This window comes from Cydia pomonella, chromosome 18 (genome assembly GCF_033807575.1).
Source record: "Cydia pomonella isolate Wapato2018A chromosome 18, ilCydPomo1, whole genome shotgun sequence".
Classification (NCBI taxonomy): domain Eukaryota; kingdom Metazoa; phylum Arthropoda; class Insecta; order Lepidoptera; family Tortricidae; genus Cydia; species Cydia pomonella.
In genome coordinates this window covers 8,871,053-8,891,160 of record NC_084720.1, presented here as the reverse complement: position 1 = coordinate 8,891,160, position 20,108 = coordinate 8,871,053, and the positions used below count along the sequence as shown (strand labels likewise).

At 36.8% G+C, this 20,108-nt stretch overlaps 1 protein-coding gene across 6 annotated transcripts in view; it reads left to right on the top strand.

Moving 5' to 3' along the window:
• Positions 1-20,108, top strand: part of LOC133527593 (protein dead ringer) — a 146,982-nt gene that overhangs the window by 59,547 nt on the left and 67,327 nt on the right. For 4 of the 6 annotated variants that reach the window (XM_061864664.1, XM_061864666.1, XM_061864663.1 and 1 more), the window contains exons 3-4: positions 52-186; positions 629-901. In XM_061864664.1, the coding sequence (XP_061720648.1) occupies positions 52-186; positions 629-901 (408 nt within the window). The remainder of the gene's footprint in view (positions 1-51; positions 187-628; positions 902-20,108) is intronic. The other 2 variants (XM_061864667.1, XM_061864668.1) reach the window with 1 other exon arrangement.

Here is a 20,108-nt window from a genome sequence, read left to right as displayed (position 1 = left end):
GCCGCTGCACCAGCCGCAACACAGCATGAACTACCATTCTGTCAACCACAGCCCATCCAGCACCCGCCACTGCACCAGCCGCAGCACACTATGAACCACCACTCCGTCAACCATCAGACTATGAACAATCATCAGTTGAATCACCATCAGAGGAATTCGCCTCGCCCGCTTGAAAGAGAGTTGAAGGTATTTGGTTGCTTTTTTAAAGGACGTAAGAAACTATAGGTCGATGATTAGCCTCAGAACCCGCCGCTGCACCAGCCGCAACACAGCATGAACTACCATTCTGTCAACCACCAGACCATAAACAATCATCAGTTGAACCACCATCAGAGGAATTCGCTTCGCCCGTTTGAGATGGAGTATTTTTAAAATAGGGAAGCGCCTCTATAGGTCGAGAATCAATCTCAGCACCCACAGCGATTCCTCTTATGTTTTGCGTCAGACCTTTTCAAAGGCATAGCCGCGAGCCGAGGATATGTATACATGTTTCTAATAATAAATTACACGAAAGCATAACAAAAGCGAAACGGTATATGCCGACAAAAATTAAGCTCAGTAATGCCCATTACTTTTAAACTTTTTTCAAGTACAACCATTTTACAAATCATAATTTTCCGGTAAACAGGTCCGCGACGATTTCGAGTCGCTGAAATCCTCGCTGCACCCGCACCTGTCTTCGCTGGCGTCTCTGGCGCAGGGAGCTCCGCTGTCGGCGCCGACGAACGTCTTCGCTCTGGCCAGCGGCGGAGCCCCTGGGGGCTTCCCGTACGCCCCACCGGCGTTTCTGGCCCCAGCGCCGCCACCGCCTGCGCAACCCGCGGGCTCTGCATCATCTTCGTCTTCCGAAGGCAGCGCTGCGGGTTGGAGTTTTGAGGAACAGTACAAGCAGGTCCGTCAGGTAAGTACGAGTTCATTATTTAATTCAGTATTATTCAATAATACACATCATATTTCATTTATTCATTAAACTACCTATATCCCTCGCATCGAATGATGGTTCCTAGGACTGATCCTTCAAGACTCTATTGGTCAGGCTTAAATTTAAAAAATAATTGAACAAGTATGTTTTTACTGTATTTTTATTATTTAAATGATACATTTCTATAGGTAGTTATTTGTTTTACAAGGGGGCAAAGTTGTTGTTTAACTAACTTTGCCTCCGAGTGAAACACAAAGTTTTTCAACACACCAACGCGAGGAAAATACTAATTATGAAATACCAAACAAATCAAACCAAATTAAATCCAAACGAACGTAATATAAAATGTAACATTCAAAATCATTATTTAAAAGTAAATTCCACCAGCTAACATAAGGAAACAACTCAAAATTTGCATCTGATTACTTTGCCCCACATGTGGATAAAATGCAACTTTCTCATTCGTTTTTGAACAATAAAGAGGGCCTTTACCAGTTGGTGTGGTGAAAAACAAATTAATATAGCATATTAACGTTTGAAATTTTTTTTACAAATATTTTACGTGACAGCTAAATACTCCATATAAAAGTTACCTCTCAGGGACCATCATTCGACGCGAGAGGTATACATCCATAAATACATATGTGATTGATAATGAATTGAACACACTTTCGAAGACTTGGAGACATTCTTTAGTGGTTTTAACGAATAAATATACGGATATTAAATAATATTTTAGGTCATTGTTGAGGATAGATAGATTTTGTACAACGGAAAAGAACTGTACCTCCACAACATTTGCATCATAATACTTTCCCTTCGGTAATAAAAATCACAAACATTTACTCAGCCCACAATAACATAATCGAGCGAGTCAATTGAACCCTCGGTAAGTTATTCAGGGTTGTCACATTCGTGTCCAATGCGAGTGGTCTCTCCACAATGGCAACCCGTTCACTTTGTTACATATTTCATGGGGTGGGGTGTCAAAACAAGTGAGGGACGATGTGATTACTGGTAATACGCTTGTTAGGGGTCTGGATTTATTGAATTTGCATTCAGTGGAACATGCTTGCTATTTATGTAGGATAGGCAGATGATTTGTTGGGATCGGTTTTTCAATGTGACCGAACTAAAGTTACATGTTTAAAACGTCTTTTTACTTTATTCTTTGGAATAATTCAATAAAATAACGTCAAACCTTCAGCAATAGTATTGTATTTTATCGTAAGTATTAATTTTATCTCCCATTCCTTGCATTCAGTTTCATTGATTGATTTGGCATTTTGGAAAATATAGAAAAGGAACTTAATGGCACCTACATATTGTTGCTTGGTTTGAATCAGTGTGGTGTTTTGTCTAAAGTTACTTTATCTTCCAACTTTATTTTCCTTTTCCATATCTAATATTTTAAATATGGAATTAGAATCCTTCCTTAGGGAACCATGTCTCGGTGTCATTACTTAAATTGAATAAAACGTTCAGAGTGTAATTACAAACTTATTACGAACATATGTTTGAGAAATGTAATTTGACCTGTCAGTTTATGATTATCACACTGGCAAAGCCATTTACGCCAAAATTCCTTTAAGAAAGTTTCGGTGAAAAGCGACCGCATCGTTAACACTTTCACATTGTGCGTACATCCTTAACGAGCTGTGAATTTGTTCATCAAAGAGAGCGGGATGAGATACAATTGAGATACAAATATAATATTGTTCGGCGATCACGATCGCACGGCGATACTGAGAACTTGCCACTTCTTAACGGTATGGTAACGCTACACTTAAGTATTTTTTGGTCCAACTCGAGTAAATAAAGCGATATTGACCCATTTCCCGGCGTGATTTTTGTCATTTTGTATCCTACACAATTTTTTGTGATGTGTACGTGCCCTTAATAGATAGATAGGGTTTGATATGAGTGTCTTAAAGAGTTTACGAAACTGTCGTCTTTTCGGACTTTTTTTGGCGGCTATCGGCCTTTAACAGCAAGAGTGTTAAGAAAAATAACACATTTGTAAACCTGAATAAGGCAAAAATTAATTCGTTTGTTCTTTTAAGACAAAGTCCTAATTACATGCTATTAAATTGATTATATTTCGCATAGTGCGATAAGTGCACTGTGGATGTATTTAGTAGGCAGCCTTTCACGTGCCATAAGGCGTCGGTCACGAGGTCTTTGTGACCTGTAAAAGAGTCAGAGGCACGCGTTTATTCATCACCATCTTGCAATTTGCAGCCCCACAATACTCTGAGCACAATGACTTACGATGAAGTAACATTTAGTAGAACGAGTTGTGGAGAATTGCCGAGAAGGTGCGAATGCTATGCTAGCCGATGTGGTTTTAAAGACGCGTTCTTATTGTATATGGACGCGTAACCAGATGACGTTAATTGCCATTGGTTTTGTGTGTGCGTGGGTAGGTTAGTCGTGTTAATTTATCTGGTGTAGGTATATTAAAGGGGTAACCTTATTGGGTATATAGTACACATCACATTTTAGTGAATTTAACAACTGGGTAACAGCTACGATAATAAGTATCATGTTCGATTTCTTTGTCAGTAATCAGACGCTTGTTTAAAATCAAAAATGTACTTACAACCCCTGTGGTGTTGCAGGTGTCCATGGGCGGCGGTAATCGTTTGCCATGAAGTGATCCGTCTGCTCGTTTGCCTCTTATATCATAAAAAAGTTCTAATCTGCAGAAGCAGTTTACTTTTGTAATTTCAGATTCTTCAAAAATGGTCGCTGTGGCATGCTACTCGTAGCTACGTGAATGTAAACTTTGCATTAGACTAAGACAATGTTAAGATTACCACGTGAGTGTTTGGGTTTTTATGCTATTCTTTTTCTACATAGAACTGTAAACTCTAGATAGAAATAAAATAAAAATGTAGTACTTTGTCATAGTCAAGTATCGATTTGAATTAGGAATATTAAGCAACGGCAATGTCGAGAATGTAAGTATGTAGGTATAATTCAACCTTTCGTTTTGAAATTAACTTAATTTCTGTATCATTATACCCCAAGCGAGGGTGAACCCCTTTATAATACCGCGCCAACCGTTTAAATTGTATCCTAACAACCCTAACCTAGACAGCAACTAGCATTATCGAATTAACTTCCAGCAATACCTAAACCGTAAAGGTCTTTCGGCATATTATTAGCGCGCCCTCCGCGTAGGGCGTTGCTGACTACCACGTTTTATTGCGGCTGTAGAAGGTGTGGTGCATCTTATTGTGTGAGGAATAAGGGCATAAATCAAGCGCGTTACGCGCACGGTTATGTTGGTGCTAAACGTCGGCCATACTGGAAAGTCTGTTTTCCCGGCCGCGGCCCTAAATCATCGCGGGGAATTGCCGTGCTTTATTGGCCCCCATTACGCCTTGTTGGATCCGCGATAGAACAATTTTGACATATGGAAATTATATGCAAATACTTACTTGTAAACTATGTCTCACTTTATATTCAGGAAATATGTTAGTTATGTTTATACAATTTAAGAAAACATACTGTTATCAAAAATATAGTAAAGTGGAATAAATAAGTAAGATATCCTCTAAAGTAATTCCCCTTTCGCCTTTATACTTGCCTATTCCTAATGTGCTTTGCAAATATATAAATATCTATTATTTATATTCACCAAGGACCTCACTTTTGATTTGGCAATTTCTATCGAGCCTAGATATCCAATCAATACTTAGGTACTTAATATGTAGATAGATATTAATAATCAAGACTTATTTGACCACGTACAATCAAACTAATAGCTCAATCGTTTTTCACATAGGTCTGGTCTTTTGAGTTCACTCGGTTGAACGATTGTCAGCCATGTACTGCCAGTAATACTGATACTTAAGTAGACATTTTGATCGAAATATGTATACAAAAAAAAACGTAGCCGTCGTCAATAACCAGTAGAATTTCTAATAAATTTAAGTTAGTTTTTATCAAAGTCTCTATTGCAGCTCGCCTGGGGGTAATTAGTCGTACCTCCATGGGACTCAATTAAAGATAACAAAAATTGAACCTATAAGAATAAATATGGATTATTATTGGGAGGAGGGATACAATCAGGTTCTCTAGTTAGTCACAGGGGTGAGAGGCTGAAAGGACTGGAAAGGAAAGGATAGGAATCTATAATTCAATAAACTTAATTACTTTCGTTATTACTCTATATATGCTAAAGAAAAAGAGCAGCATGTCTCTAAAAAAACCGGCTAAGTGCGAGTCGAACTTGCGCACGAAGGGTTCCGTAGGTACCATTATTTATAAAAACGGCAAAAAAATATGTTTGTTGTATGGGAGCCCCCCTTAAATATTTTTTTTATACTGTTTTTAGTATTTGTTGTTATAGCGGCAACAGAAATACATAATCACGGTTCATGAGACAGCCTGGTGACAGACGGACGGACATACGGACAGCGAAGTCTCAGTAATAATCCTGTTTGACCCTTTGGGTACGGAACCCTAAAAAGGCATGTGATGAACTAAAACTTTAAACCCTTAAGTGTTAAAACACGTTGTGCTCTCTGAGAATATTTTATCTCATTACCTTATCATAATAATTAGGTATACGTAAACGGATATGCACTTTTAGAAATTTTGACTGATTCGCTTTTATCAGTAAAATTATGAATAGCTCAAGATAATGTCAGTATGTATTGAAAGCGTGCGGCAGCCCGGCGTCACGTCCTGCGCGCACGCTCGGGGGTCATTTGAGTGTGTCACAGCGCACCCCCGCCGCGTTTTGTTTATGGAAGTAACGTTTGATTTTATTTCATTTGTCTATGGCGTAATTCAGACGTGATTCCATAACTACTGAGCGTATAAAGCAGTACCTACAGCGTTTTTATTTGGTTTTCCTTTTACTTATTTTAATTAAATACAATTGTTAAAAAATCGAGATAACAAGATCTTAAATGTTAATCTTGAACTTTTGTTGATAAAAACGATTTAAGCCCTACTATTAACTAAAACGAGACCTTATTGCGTTATGTACTTTCGAAACATCGGAGGTAATTTTCAAGCTTACGCGATTAAGTTCACTTTTAGTTTTAATTACAATCTTTTGGTTAAACAAGCTACGTAAAGCTTGTAAACAAATTCCTTTATTCGGTAATTTTAACACAAACAAAATAAAACATTGGAAAGTGCCAGAAACGCACCCAACTCCTATCTCGAACATAGTTTCAAATGCGACCTATTAGATTCGCCGTCAACCTTTTAAAGTGCCACTAGGTTATGGGTGCGTTCGGAAAGAAACTTTTTTTAATGGATTTTAACGTCAGGCGATTAGCCAAGTGAGCCATCGAGCTGGCATTCGAGTGTTTCGGATATTTATATCGTCTAGACGCGTTATCGTGCAATGCGTTTATCGCTGGTGGAATGTTTTATACACTTGAGATTTACTTACCGTCGAAAGGGGCTTTAAACGGTTCTGCGCTAGTGTTCCATATACTAATGAAGTAGGAGGAATTCGCATATACTCGTACATGTATTTATAGGTGAAGTTTCGAAGGCTGCTATTTCAAATTGACGTATTTATGTAATGTATGCCGGTAATGTTCTAGCTTTCAGTGGGTCTGAGAACCACCGTGACAGGATTAAAAATGACTACTGCATTTTGTTTTGCTACGTATTGACCCGATTTCGTGTAATATAAATGCAATGGTACCTTAAGATTTGAGTTATCTATAAATAGGATTGGATAGTAATGTACAAGATAGAAAATAAACCGATCTATGCTAGTGGGCAGAACTGGACGTTTAAACACGTCATATTTCGCTGTTTAACTTCAGTTTCAGAACAAATCGAGACGTCATTTGACACGAGCAATTAAGATGTATATTTCCTAGGACATAATAATAAATCAAACAGTCGTTATGTGATAATTTACAGACATGGTCTGCTCGGCTACATTTGTGAATTATACGCGGTCAACTTTCGCTAAATATGTGTTTAAAGTGATTAAACTGACAACAAGGCTAATCGTCTAGTTATATTCAAACTATTCGTATGCTTTATGACCAGAGCCCAGAATTTTCAAGGCAAAACAAAAAACTGTCGCAATCTTACTAATTTAAGAAACTTTTCTTTATCGACGTCGAGTATTAAGTTAAGAGATTGTTTTATAATGTGATATTCCGTCTAAATCTTAACTATACTATTTACTGTCAGAGAATGTTGAAAACTGAATGATTATCTACTCCTATCATCACAAGTCAAATAAAGCATCATGTGCTGCTGTGTGTACTGACGTGCATTCCATTTATTTTATTAAATATGTTTTTATTTGGTGGACCGTTTTTTCTTCTATTACAGAACTATCGAAATCGAAAAAAAAAGTTAATTTTAGTATTTTATTTTATTGGTATTCAGGATAACAACAGCCGTAAATATAACTAAACATATAAGTGCTTACATAAAAGAAGGCCAATGACAGTCATCCATTAAATTGCAATATGTAAAAAAGTAAAATAACAAAAAAAAAGTGGCTGTGACATAATCGGACAGACAGACGGACATGACGAATCTATAAGGGTTCCGTTTTTTGCCATTTAGCTACGGAACCCTAAAAAACAACGAATATGTGCAATATACTACACACAAATGCTCGAAACCTTAAGAATACATACCGGTCGTAAAGCATGTATGTACTTAATTAATAATTTAGTTTAATTTACTTTTGGCAAAAGACCATAAAAAATTGCATTCGTTGCAAGTTATAATAAAATATAATGTTTCTAACATGACATGAGCAAGATTGCGACAGTCTTTTGTTTTGCCGCGAAAATTCCGGGCTCTGTTTATGACATTGCACTGGAGCAGCCTATAATTTATTTTTATTTGTTATTTATTAGTTAAATAATATTAGAAATTAATTACAGAAGAGAAATTGTAAAAATAAATGTAGGGCTTAACACATACATGATATGGTATATATGTCATATACATGGATTAATATAGATTCACTCAACTAGTCGACAACTTCGCTTACAGTTCCTACACTATCTACTTTAGATTAAAACGTATTATTAAAGTATGAGGACACTAGGTTTTTTATCATATTACATACCTATACTTACATTATTTTTTGTATAAGGTATGGTGCGGTAAGACGAACATAATTTATTTTGCTCGGGGCAAGACAGACAGTACTAGGATTCTATACAAGTGTTTGTCTTGACCCGGTGATAGTCTTACCCCACCTTACCTTAATACTGTTTGTTGCCTAAATAAGTAAATTAGGAAAATAATGTTTTTTGATGAAATTCAAATCATGAAATTGAATGGTTTGTTTTTGTTATTAAATGAATAGTCTGTTACTGTAGGTACTCAGTTCCGTGGCATAAGAGGATACCAGTTTTAACTCTACTTACTTACATTTTTAGAAATTGTATAACATTACGTCGCTATCGGTAAATAGTTTAAACATATTTGCCGACTTTGTAGTAATCGCCAACATATAACCCAACCAATTAGTTTAAGTTTAAAAGCGACTCTAATTTTAATAAGCCGCTTTGAGATTAACTTAGTTATTTTAACTTATCGCGTGGTTGTAGAGGTACATAATACATAAGTAATGATTTTCTGTACACAAATTAGTAGGACATTAAAAAAAGCTTGAGATTTCCGATCCTAATGAACGGCCACTCATTATTCGGTTGGATGTGGTTGTTATCGACAAATAGAGCGATTAGCCTTAAAATGTCGTTGTACATATATTTATCCTATACCATACGAATATTATTAGTAGGTTATATTGAGGTTATATTAGTTACAATAAGGCAGTAGACACAAATTACTTAGGATTTTTTTACAAAAAAACCTCGTTGATTTAATCAAAGGACTACTACATGTTTTCAAATACTTACATATGACTAACTTATGATTTTTTAAATCCAAATATTCTGAAAGTTTACAATATTTACTACTAAATGAAAACAATCAAATAGATCGTACGAAGATAAGTTGGCAGCGATTTTGATAGCCCAGACAGTAAAATTGTTTTTTTAACGTGTACTTAACACACACAGGCTGGGCTATCAAAATCGTTGCCAACGTAGCTTGGTCTGACTGTAATTATAATAATAATAATTCAGCCTATATACGTCCCACTGCTGGGCACAGGCCTCCTCTCATGCGCGAGAGGGCTCGGGCTATAGTCCCCACGCTAGCCCAATTCTGATTGGGGACTTCACATGCACCTTTGAATTTCTTCGCAGATTCTGCAGGTTTCCTCACGATGTTTTCCTTCACCGAAAAGCTGGTGGTAAATATCAAATGAGATTTTTTCGTACATAAGACTGTAATTACTTAATATAATTTGTACATATGCAAATATATTGGTCCTACATCCTCATAGATATATAAATAAATATAGATGAGTATAATGTCTATTATAATAATACACATACAGTGGATTCCGTTTATTATATTGAACAACCGGTTATTATGGTTAAAGATACGTTATAAGGAATATCTACCCTCATCTGTTATTTATTTGTAATATAATATTCACATTGACACATTGCAAATAGGTTGTCTGGTAAAATTGCGTACGGTCAATTTTTATTTGTCTATTATTTAATCGTATATTCAATTTCAATTTATTTGTAGCATACAACACTTACAGTTCAATCTTACGTACTAATTGGAATTACATTTCACAACGTGCATTTTTCGATTAAATAACTGAAATGATTATTATAACTACATTCGATTTAAATCTAAAACACATTACATTAGAATTATGAAGCTATTACATAAAAGAGATCAAGGGAGTAAAATAATTGATTAAATGTCATTGAAAGATAACTAAATTGTGGAATTGCAATAATTAATTAATAATCCATGAATTAAAATAATAAAATTGTGTAATGTCATAAAAATACAATTTCGGATAAAGTCAAGCATACAGATAAAAGTAAGTAGGTACAATATAGCCAATTAAAATTAAGTCAGTCGTACATAAGCAATGTCAAATATTTCAAGCGAATAATTATTATAGTATATTAGGTAATGGAGCTAGTGGTAACGATTGATTCAATGTAGCAATTGGATGCAGCTAGGAATTTAGACTCCATCGTGAAAAAAAAAACAAGTGAAAGCTTATTTTATAATATATAATTTAACTGTAATAGGTTGCCTTATTAAAAAGGTGGTCTATGGTTGCCTAGATTTTAGATAAAAATCGGTTATACCTATAATATTATTTTCATGGAATTATAACCGGTTATACTGATGTCTTCGCTGATTTAGGCCTACGCTAGCTGACGCGGACACCCGCCGCGTGCGCACGCACGCGGGTGCTCTTTGTAGGTGAAATCCGCCGCACGCGTCCGCTTCAGTTAGCGTCGCTCATACTATTTTTCGTTAACCCGCTCGTCCGCTCCGTGCACCCGCTCCAGCTAGCGGAGGCCCTTAGGAGCGTGTGTGGCACATTGGTGGTTTTAGTTTTGTTTCTCAGTGACAGTTGATATTAAGTGCAAGGTGAATAAAACTCATTACTCGAGAATGAATTTGGGAAAACAAAAAAAAAAGTTAATCGACTATGCTTTGACATCCGCTTATTATGACATGTTACATGTTATCACTTCCCTTCGATGTCATTATACGCAGATTCTACTGTATTCCAAATCAGAGTATTACCATTGTTTACTTAACTAGAAAAAAAAAGAAGTATCTGCAATTAACCTTAAAATGGCCGTACATAAATCGGTGCGGTATATCGCATTCACTATCTGTCGACAAACGAGGTAGGTATATAAAATGGCTGTGACGCAACGCAACTCAAAGGTAAAATAATAATGTTATTGGTTCCTTGAACGGTTACGGTTGATGGCGGCAGGAATTTTTACATTATAATGTCATTATCTGACTTACTCACTACCCCTTTGAGATAGTTGTCACGCATTTGAGCAGTCGTTTTAATGTACATATGTAGTAGCTGACGATTGTGGGTTAAGAAAACGGCTCTTACAAATTCTTAGGTTACTTATGCAGATAATTCATTACAGCTGGCGTCGAATGTTTAAAAAATATACATTACTAATCACATATCAAGTATACGTATTGATATTGAACTGTAGGTCGAACAAGTTATTTTCAGTTTTTCGTCGTATAAAATTCAAAATTTTTGATGATAATAATAACGTAAAAAAGTTAATATATGTATTTAAAAAGATCCTATTTGAAACGTGTAGAGATTAAGTAATCTCTACGCATTTTTTCTCTTGGAAGTATATAAAGTGGAGATTACGTATCTTGAACATTATAGAATGTAAAGAAGCTTTGAATGCATGGCAGTATCTGAATTATCAGTGTTTTTGCAAAACTGAAATAAAATCTTGTATACTTAGAATTCATTGTTCTTTGAATCGTCGTTGTGTCTTCCTATCTCTTCACGTTATTTTGATGCGATTTGATCAGCGTGCGCGCATGCCTCCCCCACCCCTCGCCACACGAGCCTGCGGCCGCGGCATGATATCGCCGTGATGCACCCCAGCTGACTTGCTATTTCTGGGAGACACAGGAGACTCACGCCGTAGACGGCCAGCGTTTTTAAACTTTTGCTGATTGTAAGATTGTTTTTAAATGGATATCTTGTTACACTTTGTGCCATGTCCAGAATTAAAGTTATGTTCTACTAGAGGTTATACCGTTTAATCTGACTTCGGCCAAGCCGTAACTACTAAAATTCTAGAAATCTCTCTTTAGTCAGTTTTTCCTTCTATTAGTGTTCAACCATAGCATCTAATCTACTCGGATGATGTTGACTTTTAAGTATCAAGCTATTTATTTTCATTGGACCGGGTGATATAGGTGTACTTACCAAAAAAGGATCCGTAGTACGTAAATTACTTCAAATCAACGGCGAGGTTAAAATGTTATTTATGACTGACGCCTCGATGCCTCTTTCGCCTATGTCCTGCGCCGGCGCATCGTTTGGCGGGAGCGCTATCACAACTGCACACGTGTCACATGTGGCTATTAACATGCGTGTTTTCATTACATGTCCCTTGCATTTATTGCGTAAAATGCACAACAAAAATTACATGTGATTTGTAATTTAATGAAATGTATGTAAACAACGAATAATCACAATACATAAATAACAAAGCAATGACAAATATTGAAAGACATCAACGAGGCTTTGATCCATGCCATTATCTTTACGAAATTGTATGTATCCTTAATATTGTTCAGTTCTTAAACCATTGTGAGTTTTTACAGTACTATGTGGTTTAAAGTAAATTAGCAATATAACAGTTAGGAGTTATAGGTTTTAAAAATAATGTAAACAAACAAAACCACGTGACTCGGTCATTCGGCATAATGTACATACATGACATAATATGTCTGACATAATGTATCTGTGGATACAAAACACCATAAATTCAGTCAATCATAGTAACCCTTTGTTGTGGTTGTATATCATTGTTAGAATGACCGAGTCGCGTAGTATTATTGTTTGTTTAATATTCCTAATACTTAACAAAAGAACAGACTATAGGGTAATTATCACAATGATTTGCCAAAATCCGTCGCTAGATTGTAGGTACCGTTAACAACTGTTAATTGAAACCTTGGAGTCTTGTACTAAGTTTAATGATCCGAATACGTTATTTTACGTGATATAGTCATTTTTCAACATACTAAGTCATAATTAATGTATGAGTATGTACTCAACCTGGCGTACATATATTTATTCTTGAACGTCACACTATGATATGAAGCGAATATTTTATAAGCAAATACGCTTAATCCCATGGCGGCCCACGTCCACAAACATGGCTCCCTCATAAGGTTATTTAATATATTTAGGATTGTTTGCTTAAAATATGTTACATTGAATACATTAACGATTCCAGCGCGCTGTGGATTGTATGGACACGGTAGTTTCACAAGGTTTTGTCAATTAGTTACACATCGGAATCACGTCAGAGATGGCCGCTACACGGAATATGTTTAAGATAAAATACTGTTCATGATAATCGAAACTTTACATGATTTAAATAAGACATGTGTTGTTAATACGGAGGCGTAATCCTGTGAATAGGCGTAGCAACAAACAAAAGAATTATATTGGAACTTTCTGGAGCAAAAAATATAACTTTAGACTTAGTAGTAGTAATATTTACGATGTCATCCAAAAATCCGTTATAGAACAACTTCAGAAGTCGTGGTCCATAATCACTCGTCTATTCTACAATCATACTTCAAACGGATGTTGATGCAAAATATTTTTATCAATTACAATACCGTGGTATAGTTTTAGCACAATCCCTGACAAGAAATCAAACGCGTTTGATATAAATAGAGTTGCATAGTGCAAGTGACGGACGGGACACCCGACACGTTAATGTGCGTTGAGCCGATACATATGGCGGGAGAGTGGCATTTGCGAGCCTTAGCAGATTGATGCACTGTATTAATAGTACGCGAGATCGAGTAGCATTGCTCTACGTCATCATTAATTTACTTTCAATCATTGGCCGAAAGATATCCACCGAAGCACAGGACAAAAGTATCTTCACGAAGTTCACATCGACTTGTTGTGCACCGCCTTTCACTTCGAGAGGTTGTTGTGAACTTGACCACTTCATATTGTTATAGGACTTTCCACGCTTTCATTGGATACGTGGTCGCCACAAAGGTTGACATTTGATCAAGGACCCGCTTTTAATATGTATCTCAATTGAATTGGCAGATTTATGATCGTAATGAAGTAGCTTGGAAAGAAACGGACGCGGGAAAGTCGGGGCTATAAAGAGAGAGAATAGAGAATCAGTTCTAGTGTATGAAATTGGCGTTTTGGAATTTCACAAGCTTTGGCTAACACGACTTCAAATATGTGCGGACGATAGATAAATTTAATTAGAATTATGCTGAAAGGTAGGTACTGCACCCTTGTTCACTTCATGTTTCTGTCATTGTATTTATTCCTCCTCCTTATTATTTTTTCATAACGACATCACGCGCCTCCAACAACATACTCTTATTACACGCAAAAGTGCCGGCACGAGGACAAAACGAAGATTCTCGATCCCTCCGATCGCATGCATCCTTTACCGTCACACAGATAATTACTTAAGCACGAGTGTGATAGACGATTTGGTTGATGAATGGTGAATAAGAGACGAAGGGTAGCCTGAAATAGCCCGCACGGGACATGGGGGCATCTGCTGTACGTAAATAGATCCCTCAATGTAGTATCAAGGACGTGCGTGTTTGTGTCGTAATTCCATGTTTGGTGTTTATTTTGGCAAGTTTGCATACTTCAAAGAAAAAACAAATGATAGTAAAATTAGCTTAATGTTTTCAACTTAGTCCTCAAAGTTGTTGTTGTTTTTGTTGCTATCAGAACGCACATTGGAACACAATGTCAAATAAGATTATTTGTCATGGAATAAAGACGATTGGAGTTTCGCTCCTTAGCAATTGAAAATATTTTTACATTCGAGAGATTCTTTTGGTAATAAATAAGTGAGTGAATAAATGTCATATCTTATCGCAATTATTAAAATTACAACTTCCTTCGCGCAAGCTTGGAAATCGACACCGACATTTGGTTAGCAGTTTTTGCTCCGAACATTCCTATAAAATGTTTATCGCCGCCGGTGCGCCTGCACATGTGGCTCCAGCCCTCTTCAGAGATTATTCTAAAATTTCCAGATTGCCACCCCAAGCAAAAAATAAATAAATCCAAAAGCCCGGACAAAAAATGTCCCGAATCCTTGAGCCGACGATTAAATCCCCTTGAAATACAAAATTTACAGTTATCGTGTGCTTGAGATGTGGATAATAATGCTATGCCATCGACTACGGCGATATTTCATTTCGATGAGATGAAAAGATATGGCTTAAGTCAAGTCGATGGATGAAAAACCTGAACTGATAGATGAAGTACCTACACTTATGATGCTGAGTTTTGTGGAATAACAGTAAATCACGCATAGAGAGCTCATTATTTAAATTAGGAATTTACAAGTGCTGCTTCATTAATATCGTTTTGCATGTGTGCGTTTCACGATCAGTATTTTTCGGGGAGGAACAAGACGAATTTTGGTTTATATTTGGAGTTTGTAAGTGTGGGTTTAATTGTCTGTTTACGTGCGTATGTGTGAGGGGTGCAGGCGCCCGACCCGCGGGTTATCATTTCCTGTTCTCATTTAAAATTTACAGCATTTAATTTTTTGCTCACAAAACTAGGGAGTCTTCAGAGGTGATATTATTATTGTGCCACACTTTCAGGCATGTTTGATAATTACCGTTATATTTAGAGTGAACTTGGCGGTTGAAATCGCTCTACCCAGCCATCGAGGACGGATGTGCTAAAAAACATGTATATTCCGTTGGAAATCATGCTGTAAAATGTAAACTGTTTGTGTTTTTTCATAGTTGTTTAGTAAAAGAATCAGCCAAATACAGAACAGCTCCCGTGATGTTCGTTTTACATATATTTGTCCTTAAAAATTTCGTACGTAGGGATTTTGCTTTTGGAAATATTTGTAGCCTGCTACCATTGAATACGTGCCCTATTTTATTGGTTTTAGGGCCTGTTTCACAATGTCCAAGTGAAGTCCTGAATACGCTCTTATCTGACGAATAAAACCATCGTTGGAGTTTCACAATCTTCAAATAAGCTTAACTGGTAGTTAAAGTGCTTAGCTTTGCAGGAATTTTTATCTGGCAGTTAATTTATCTTCTATCTATCCAATTCTTTACTTGGACATTGTGAAACAGGCCCTCAGTCTGTTAGTCAAAGCGTTATGTTGAGATTTTCTTTTAACTTTTAACTTACAAAGCCGGTGGATACCACTTTTAAGGGGGTCACAGTAATAAAATGTGCAGGCGACTCGGTCGATAAAATACCGAACAGCATTTTTACACTTTATTGCATAATTGTTTATTAAGTCTCGGCATGGTGGTGCCGCGGAGGCTTTGTCGGGCCCGCGACAATATGCCATTATAACCACCGATTCGATTTGCCTCTAAGAACATGTATATTATAGATATCCTTAGGGAACTACTTCGAAGTCGAGGTTTGATAACATAAGCCATTTAATTTATATAGTGCTGGGCAGTAATATATTAGTTTAATGGTAGTTTTAGAGATTTTCTTTGATACAGATATTTTTCAGGAACACGGCGTCGGTAGACTCAGTCACTTTAGAGCTTTTTCGCGATTCTCTCATCTAAAAAAGATGCTTTATGGACCTGGTAGGAGCTACAGTACCTACATGTTTTGAAGACACTAGCACTGAAAAGGTGATATTTTTACAGTTTGAAAAGAAATTTGACATAATTAAGCTGTTGCCGTACGAGTACATGCCAATTGCGTTTTTACCGAGAGCCGTAACAAATGCAGTTTATTGCCTAGGAGCGTCATTCAAACTTTAAAAATATGCAGCGAATCTCGTTTGCACCAATATATGTAGTATGTACCTACATGTATGTAAGTAAGAGCGACATGCTCCGGCGAGTGATATCAAAATTATATTAAGCTATTGGGTCGAATATAGCTCTAGGTTTCGGTGACAAAAATCGCGGGTACTTGAATGTTGACGGAGGAAATCATTTTAGTTTGAATAACAATTTTAGCTTATCTTCGAGAAACGTCAAGAAGTGTGACATTACCTACTCGTATATGCTATAAATTAAATTCTTTTAGATTAGCTTGTCGGTACTAATTTGAAAATTTCTGGAATCAATTTTTTTTTCATGACTACTTTGAAATCATTAATTTATAAATTTTCCGTATTACTAAAAGAAATATAAAACCAATGAGCGACTGTGTGATCCGATAGTGGCGGCACTTACACAAATGCTGTTGTTTGATTTCTTAGCTTTACCTATCAAAACAAACTACGTAGAGACTGATCCTTGCCGTCTTAATACGAGGAATCCTCGGCAATGCGTCAAAACATCCCAAAACCCTTTGATCAGTCCCTAATTACACTTATACGGAGAAATCACTTAATGAGTTGTACGAAAACAAACATACTTATGAAGGCAATGCTTGAAAGGGGCGGTGTACAGAAAGAAAAACCTATAAAATTTGTCTTACGAAATTACCGTGAAGTTTTAATTACGATTTCGTTAATTATTTCGCGATTTATGCCACTATATATTTCTTGGTTATTCATAGATTAAACCGCTTGATTTGGAATGTACGTCTAGAAGTAGACATAGTTTTCAGTGGCTGAAAGCGCTGCCCGATAGCGCGCACGTCTCTTCGAGGTGCGCTTGATTTGTTTGGACAGCACGATCACAGAGGGGCCTGCAACGTTTCGTCTTTACGACCCGCCCAACTGTGCACCACTTTGTATCTTGATCCATTGTTTTATCAATTTCTATAATTTATCTCCTGAGAACGTTACGCGTCTCTCCGCAACTAAAATATGTGATTCTTGAATTTCTTAGAAGTAAACAAGATTTTACGGTTTTTCGTGCGATTGTTAATGTTTTGAGTTGATGCGCGGTATGCGGAGACGGAATTATCATTGAGAAAAATAAGATTTTGTGAGGAGTTGTATAACTGCATGCTATTGTTTTATCTCCCCGATCCTGATGCCAAAATCACGCGACATTTGCAGCAAACCTTGATTAAAGATATTTTACGAGTTCATATCACAATAAGTGAAACACTGCACTGTCAGCTTAGACTTTCTAGTAAGGATTTAACTTTAAACTATTCTTACAAGAAAGCTGGAATTCTAGTCTAATTAGAAAGGTGAATTAGATGATCTTCTCTGATCTGTATTAAGTGATCTTCTCTCAACAATCGATAATCGAGTATGTCTCATTTAAACATCCTTTTGTGTCGTGTGTCATATTTGTTCAGTTTCTGCGATCTCACAGACGATTGGAATATTTGCATAACATATGATTTCTATCTATTTTCATCGACCAAAATTAATCCCATAAGTGACTAGAAACGATGCAATCAATCAAAAAGGCCGCGTATAAAGGCCAGGGCGCGCCACCTACCGGGAAGGCGTGGCGTCGTAATGAACCCAGTCCATTACCCGTTTACTGGCAGTTTATAGGTGTTTTACACACTGCTTTAATTATTGTGAAACATGCATAATGCCCGTGAGTGATGGCGGAATCAGCCGGCCTAGAGATCGACAGTGATGGGGGTACACGATTACGTACCGCCGAACTTGACCGAAACTATGTACAAATATGGCTGACTTGTGTAAACATAAATCCTTTAATGTGATTTTGTTGAAAAATATCAGTAAACAAGTATACGAGTACGTATTAATCACGTCTTGGACTAGTCTGTAAGTGATATGTAGGTATAATTGATTGATTTATAATCTCATGCTTTAAAATTAGCATGTTTTAAAATGAGAGCGCAACTTCATTTGTATCATTTGTACGAGAGCGGTTTTTTTCGGCGGGTTTATGTGATTCTTAATTATTGTAGACATACATGATCAATGTGTGATATATCTATCTAGCCTATCCTAAGAATCGCCGGTGATTAGACTATGCCTAACTGGGAAAAGCTCCTCCCTAATGTTTTTAAACTCTGAAAGGAAAGCCTAAGAGTAAAGGATGGCTCAAGCTAGACCGGGCCGGAGCGTCCGACACGTCATTTTATATGACGGCTGATCGGTGATCACGTGGTGCTTTCTATTTCCATAGAAAACGAAGTGCCTGAAACTCCGGCCCGGCCCCGGCCCGGTCTAGCGATAAGCTGCATTGGGATTTTGGCCGTCTATACATACATATTGCCTATTGTATGGAACATAACATTTTGTATTTATGCGACTTGTATACATATTACCAAATAAATAATTATTTTGATTGGTGTAAAATACACCCGTTTTCCTACCACTCGCATCCCTAGCGAACGAGCGATCGCCTTGTTCTTATTGTTCTGCAATCACTATCAATATGGTGCGTGCACTCCGGGTTGCATGCTACGGGCAATTATTTGCAGGCCTGATGTAGTGCCCGCCTGAATGCTACAAACGGGTTTAGTGTTGGCTTGAAGGTTTATGATATCTAGGTTTTGGCAACACTTACGCTATCTTTAAAAAAATACTGCTATCTTGATAACAGTGTTTCAGGAACGAATATAGAGTAAATATTTTTGACGTGGATATCTTAAGTTATCTTATTATTTTTAGTTTCAATATTAGTTGCTACAAAATTACGAATCTATACTTTGACACAGCGACCTTGTCAGTAGAACAAGGCGGCAGATTGAAAAAATTCAAAAAGTAGCCGAAAAAACCTCGCGTGATTTGTGCACAAGCCCCAAGTTGGGTGTGTTTCAGTATATATCTAAAGATTACGAAATATGTTACTTAGCCCTTTAAGATTTTAACAAAAAAGAGTATTATCTCGTTAGACATCATATTAATTTATGTTTCGCACTTTAAATATTTTTCGCCACAACACTGTTCGTGTTTCTCATTCACGTAAATTAGCCATCGGCTAAATAAATTGCCCATGAGAAAGCGCAGCGAAATTGAGCGATCATCTCCTAATTAAAGTTCAATTGGCGAGTGCGGGGCTATTGTGGCATCGGGAGGCTGTTCTATCGAGGGCGATTGGGTGTTAATTAAAAGTACGTCGATAAATCTTCGCCCCGTGCGAAACGACGTGTGTGATGTTAGGTGATTAGAGGGAGTTGGAATTATCACTAGTTCATTAAGGGGAAGGGAAGTTTTATAAATATATCGGGACTGAAAGAAAGCACACGTGTTCAGTCTGTGTAAAAGTTGGATTTATAAGATATTACAAATAGTGACAATGTGGTTTTTGGATCCTAGTGAAAAACACATACTACGTGAAAAACCATACATACCTATATCTCAATATTAAAGATAAGCATTGATTGATTGGAATCTTGAAAAGAAAATGGAATCTTTAATAAAGAAAAAAGAACGCTGACGTAGCCATCCACAGACCCAACCTGTCCAGGGTGCGTAGACAAGATGCCAATCGTTCACGCTCCGTAGAGTAGTTTTCTCTTTCTATCACTCTTCCATATTAGTGCGACAGAGACAGTTGCGTTTCGTTCATTATAACTTATAACATAGGTAATAGGTACCGACAAGTCAGCAGCGCGTGAAATTACCACACATTTTATTATAATTTCATTAATTCACTTTAAGTACCTACAATACTAATAGGTTACATTGAGCACTTTGAA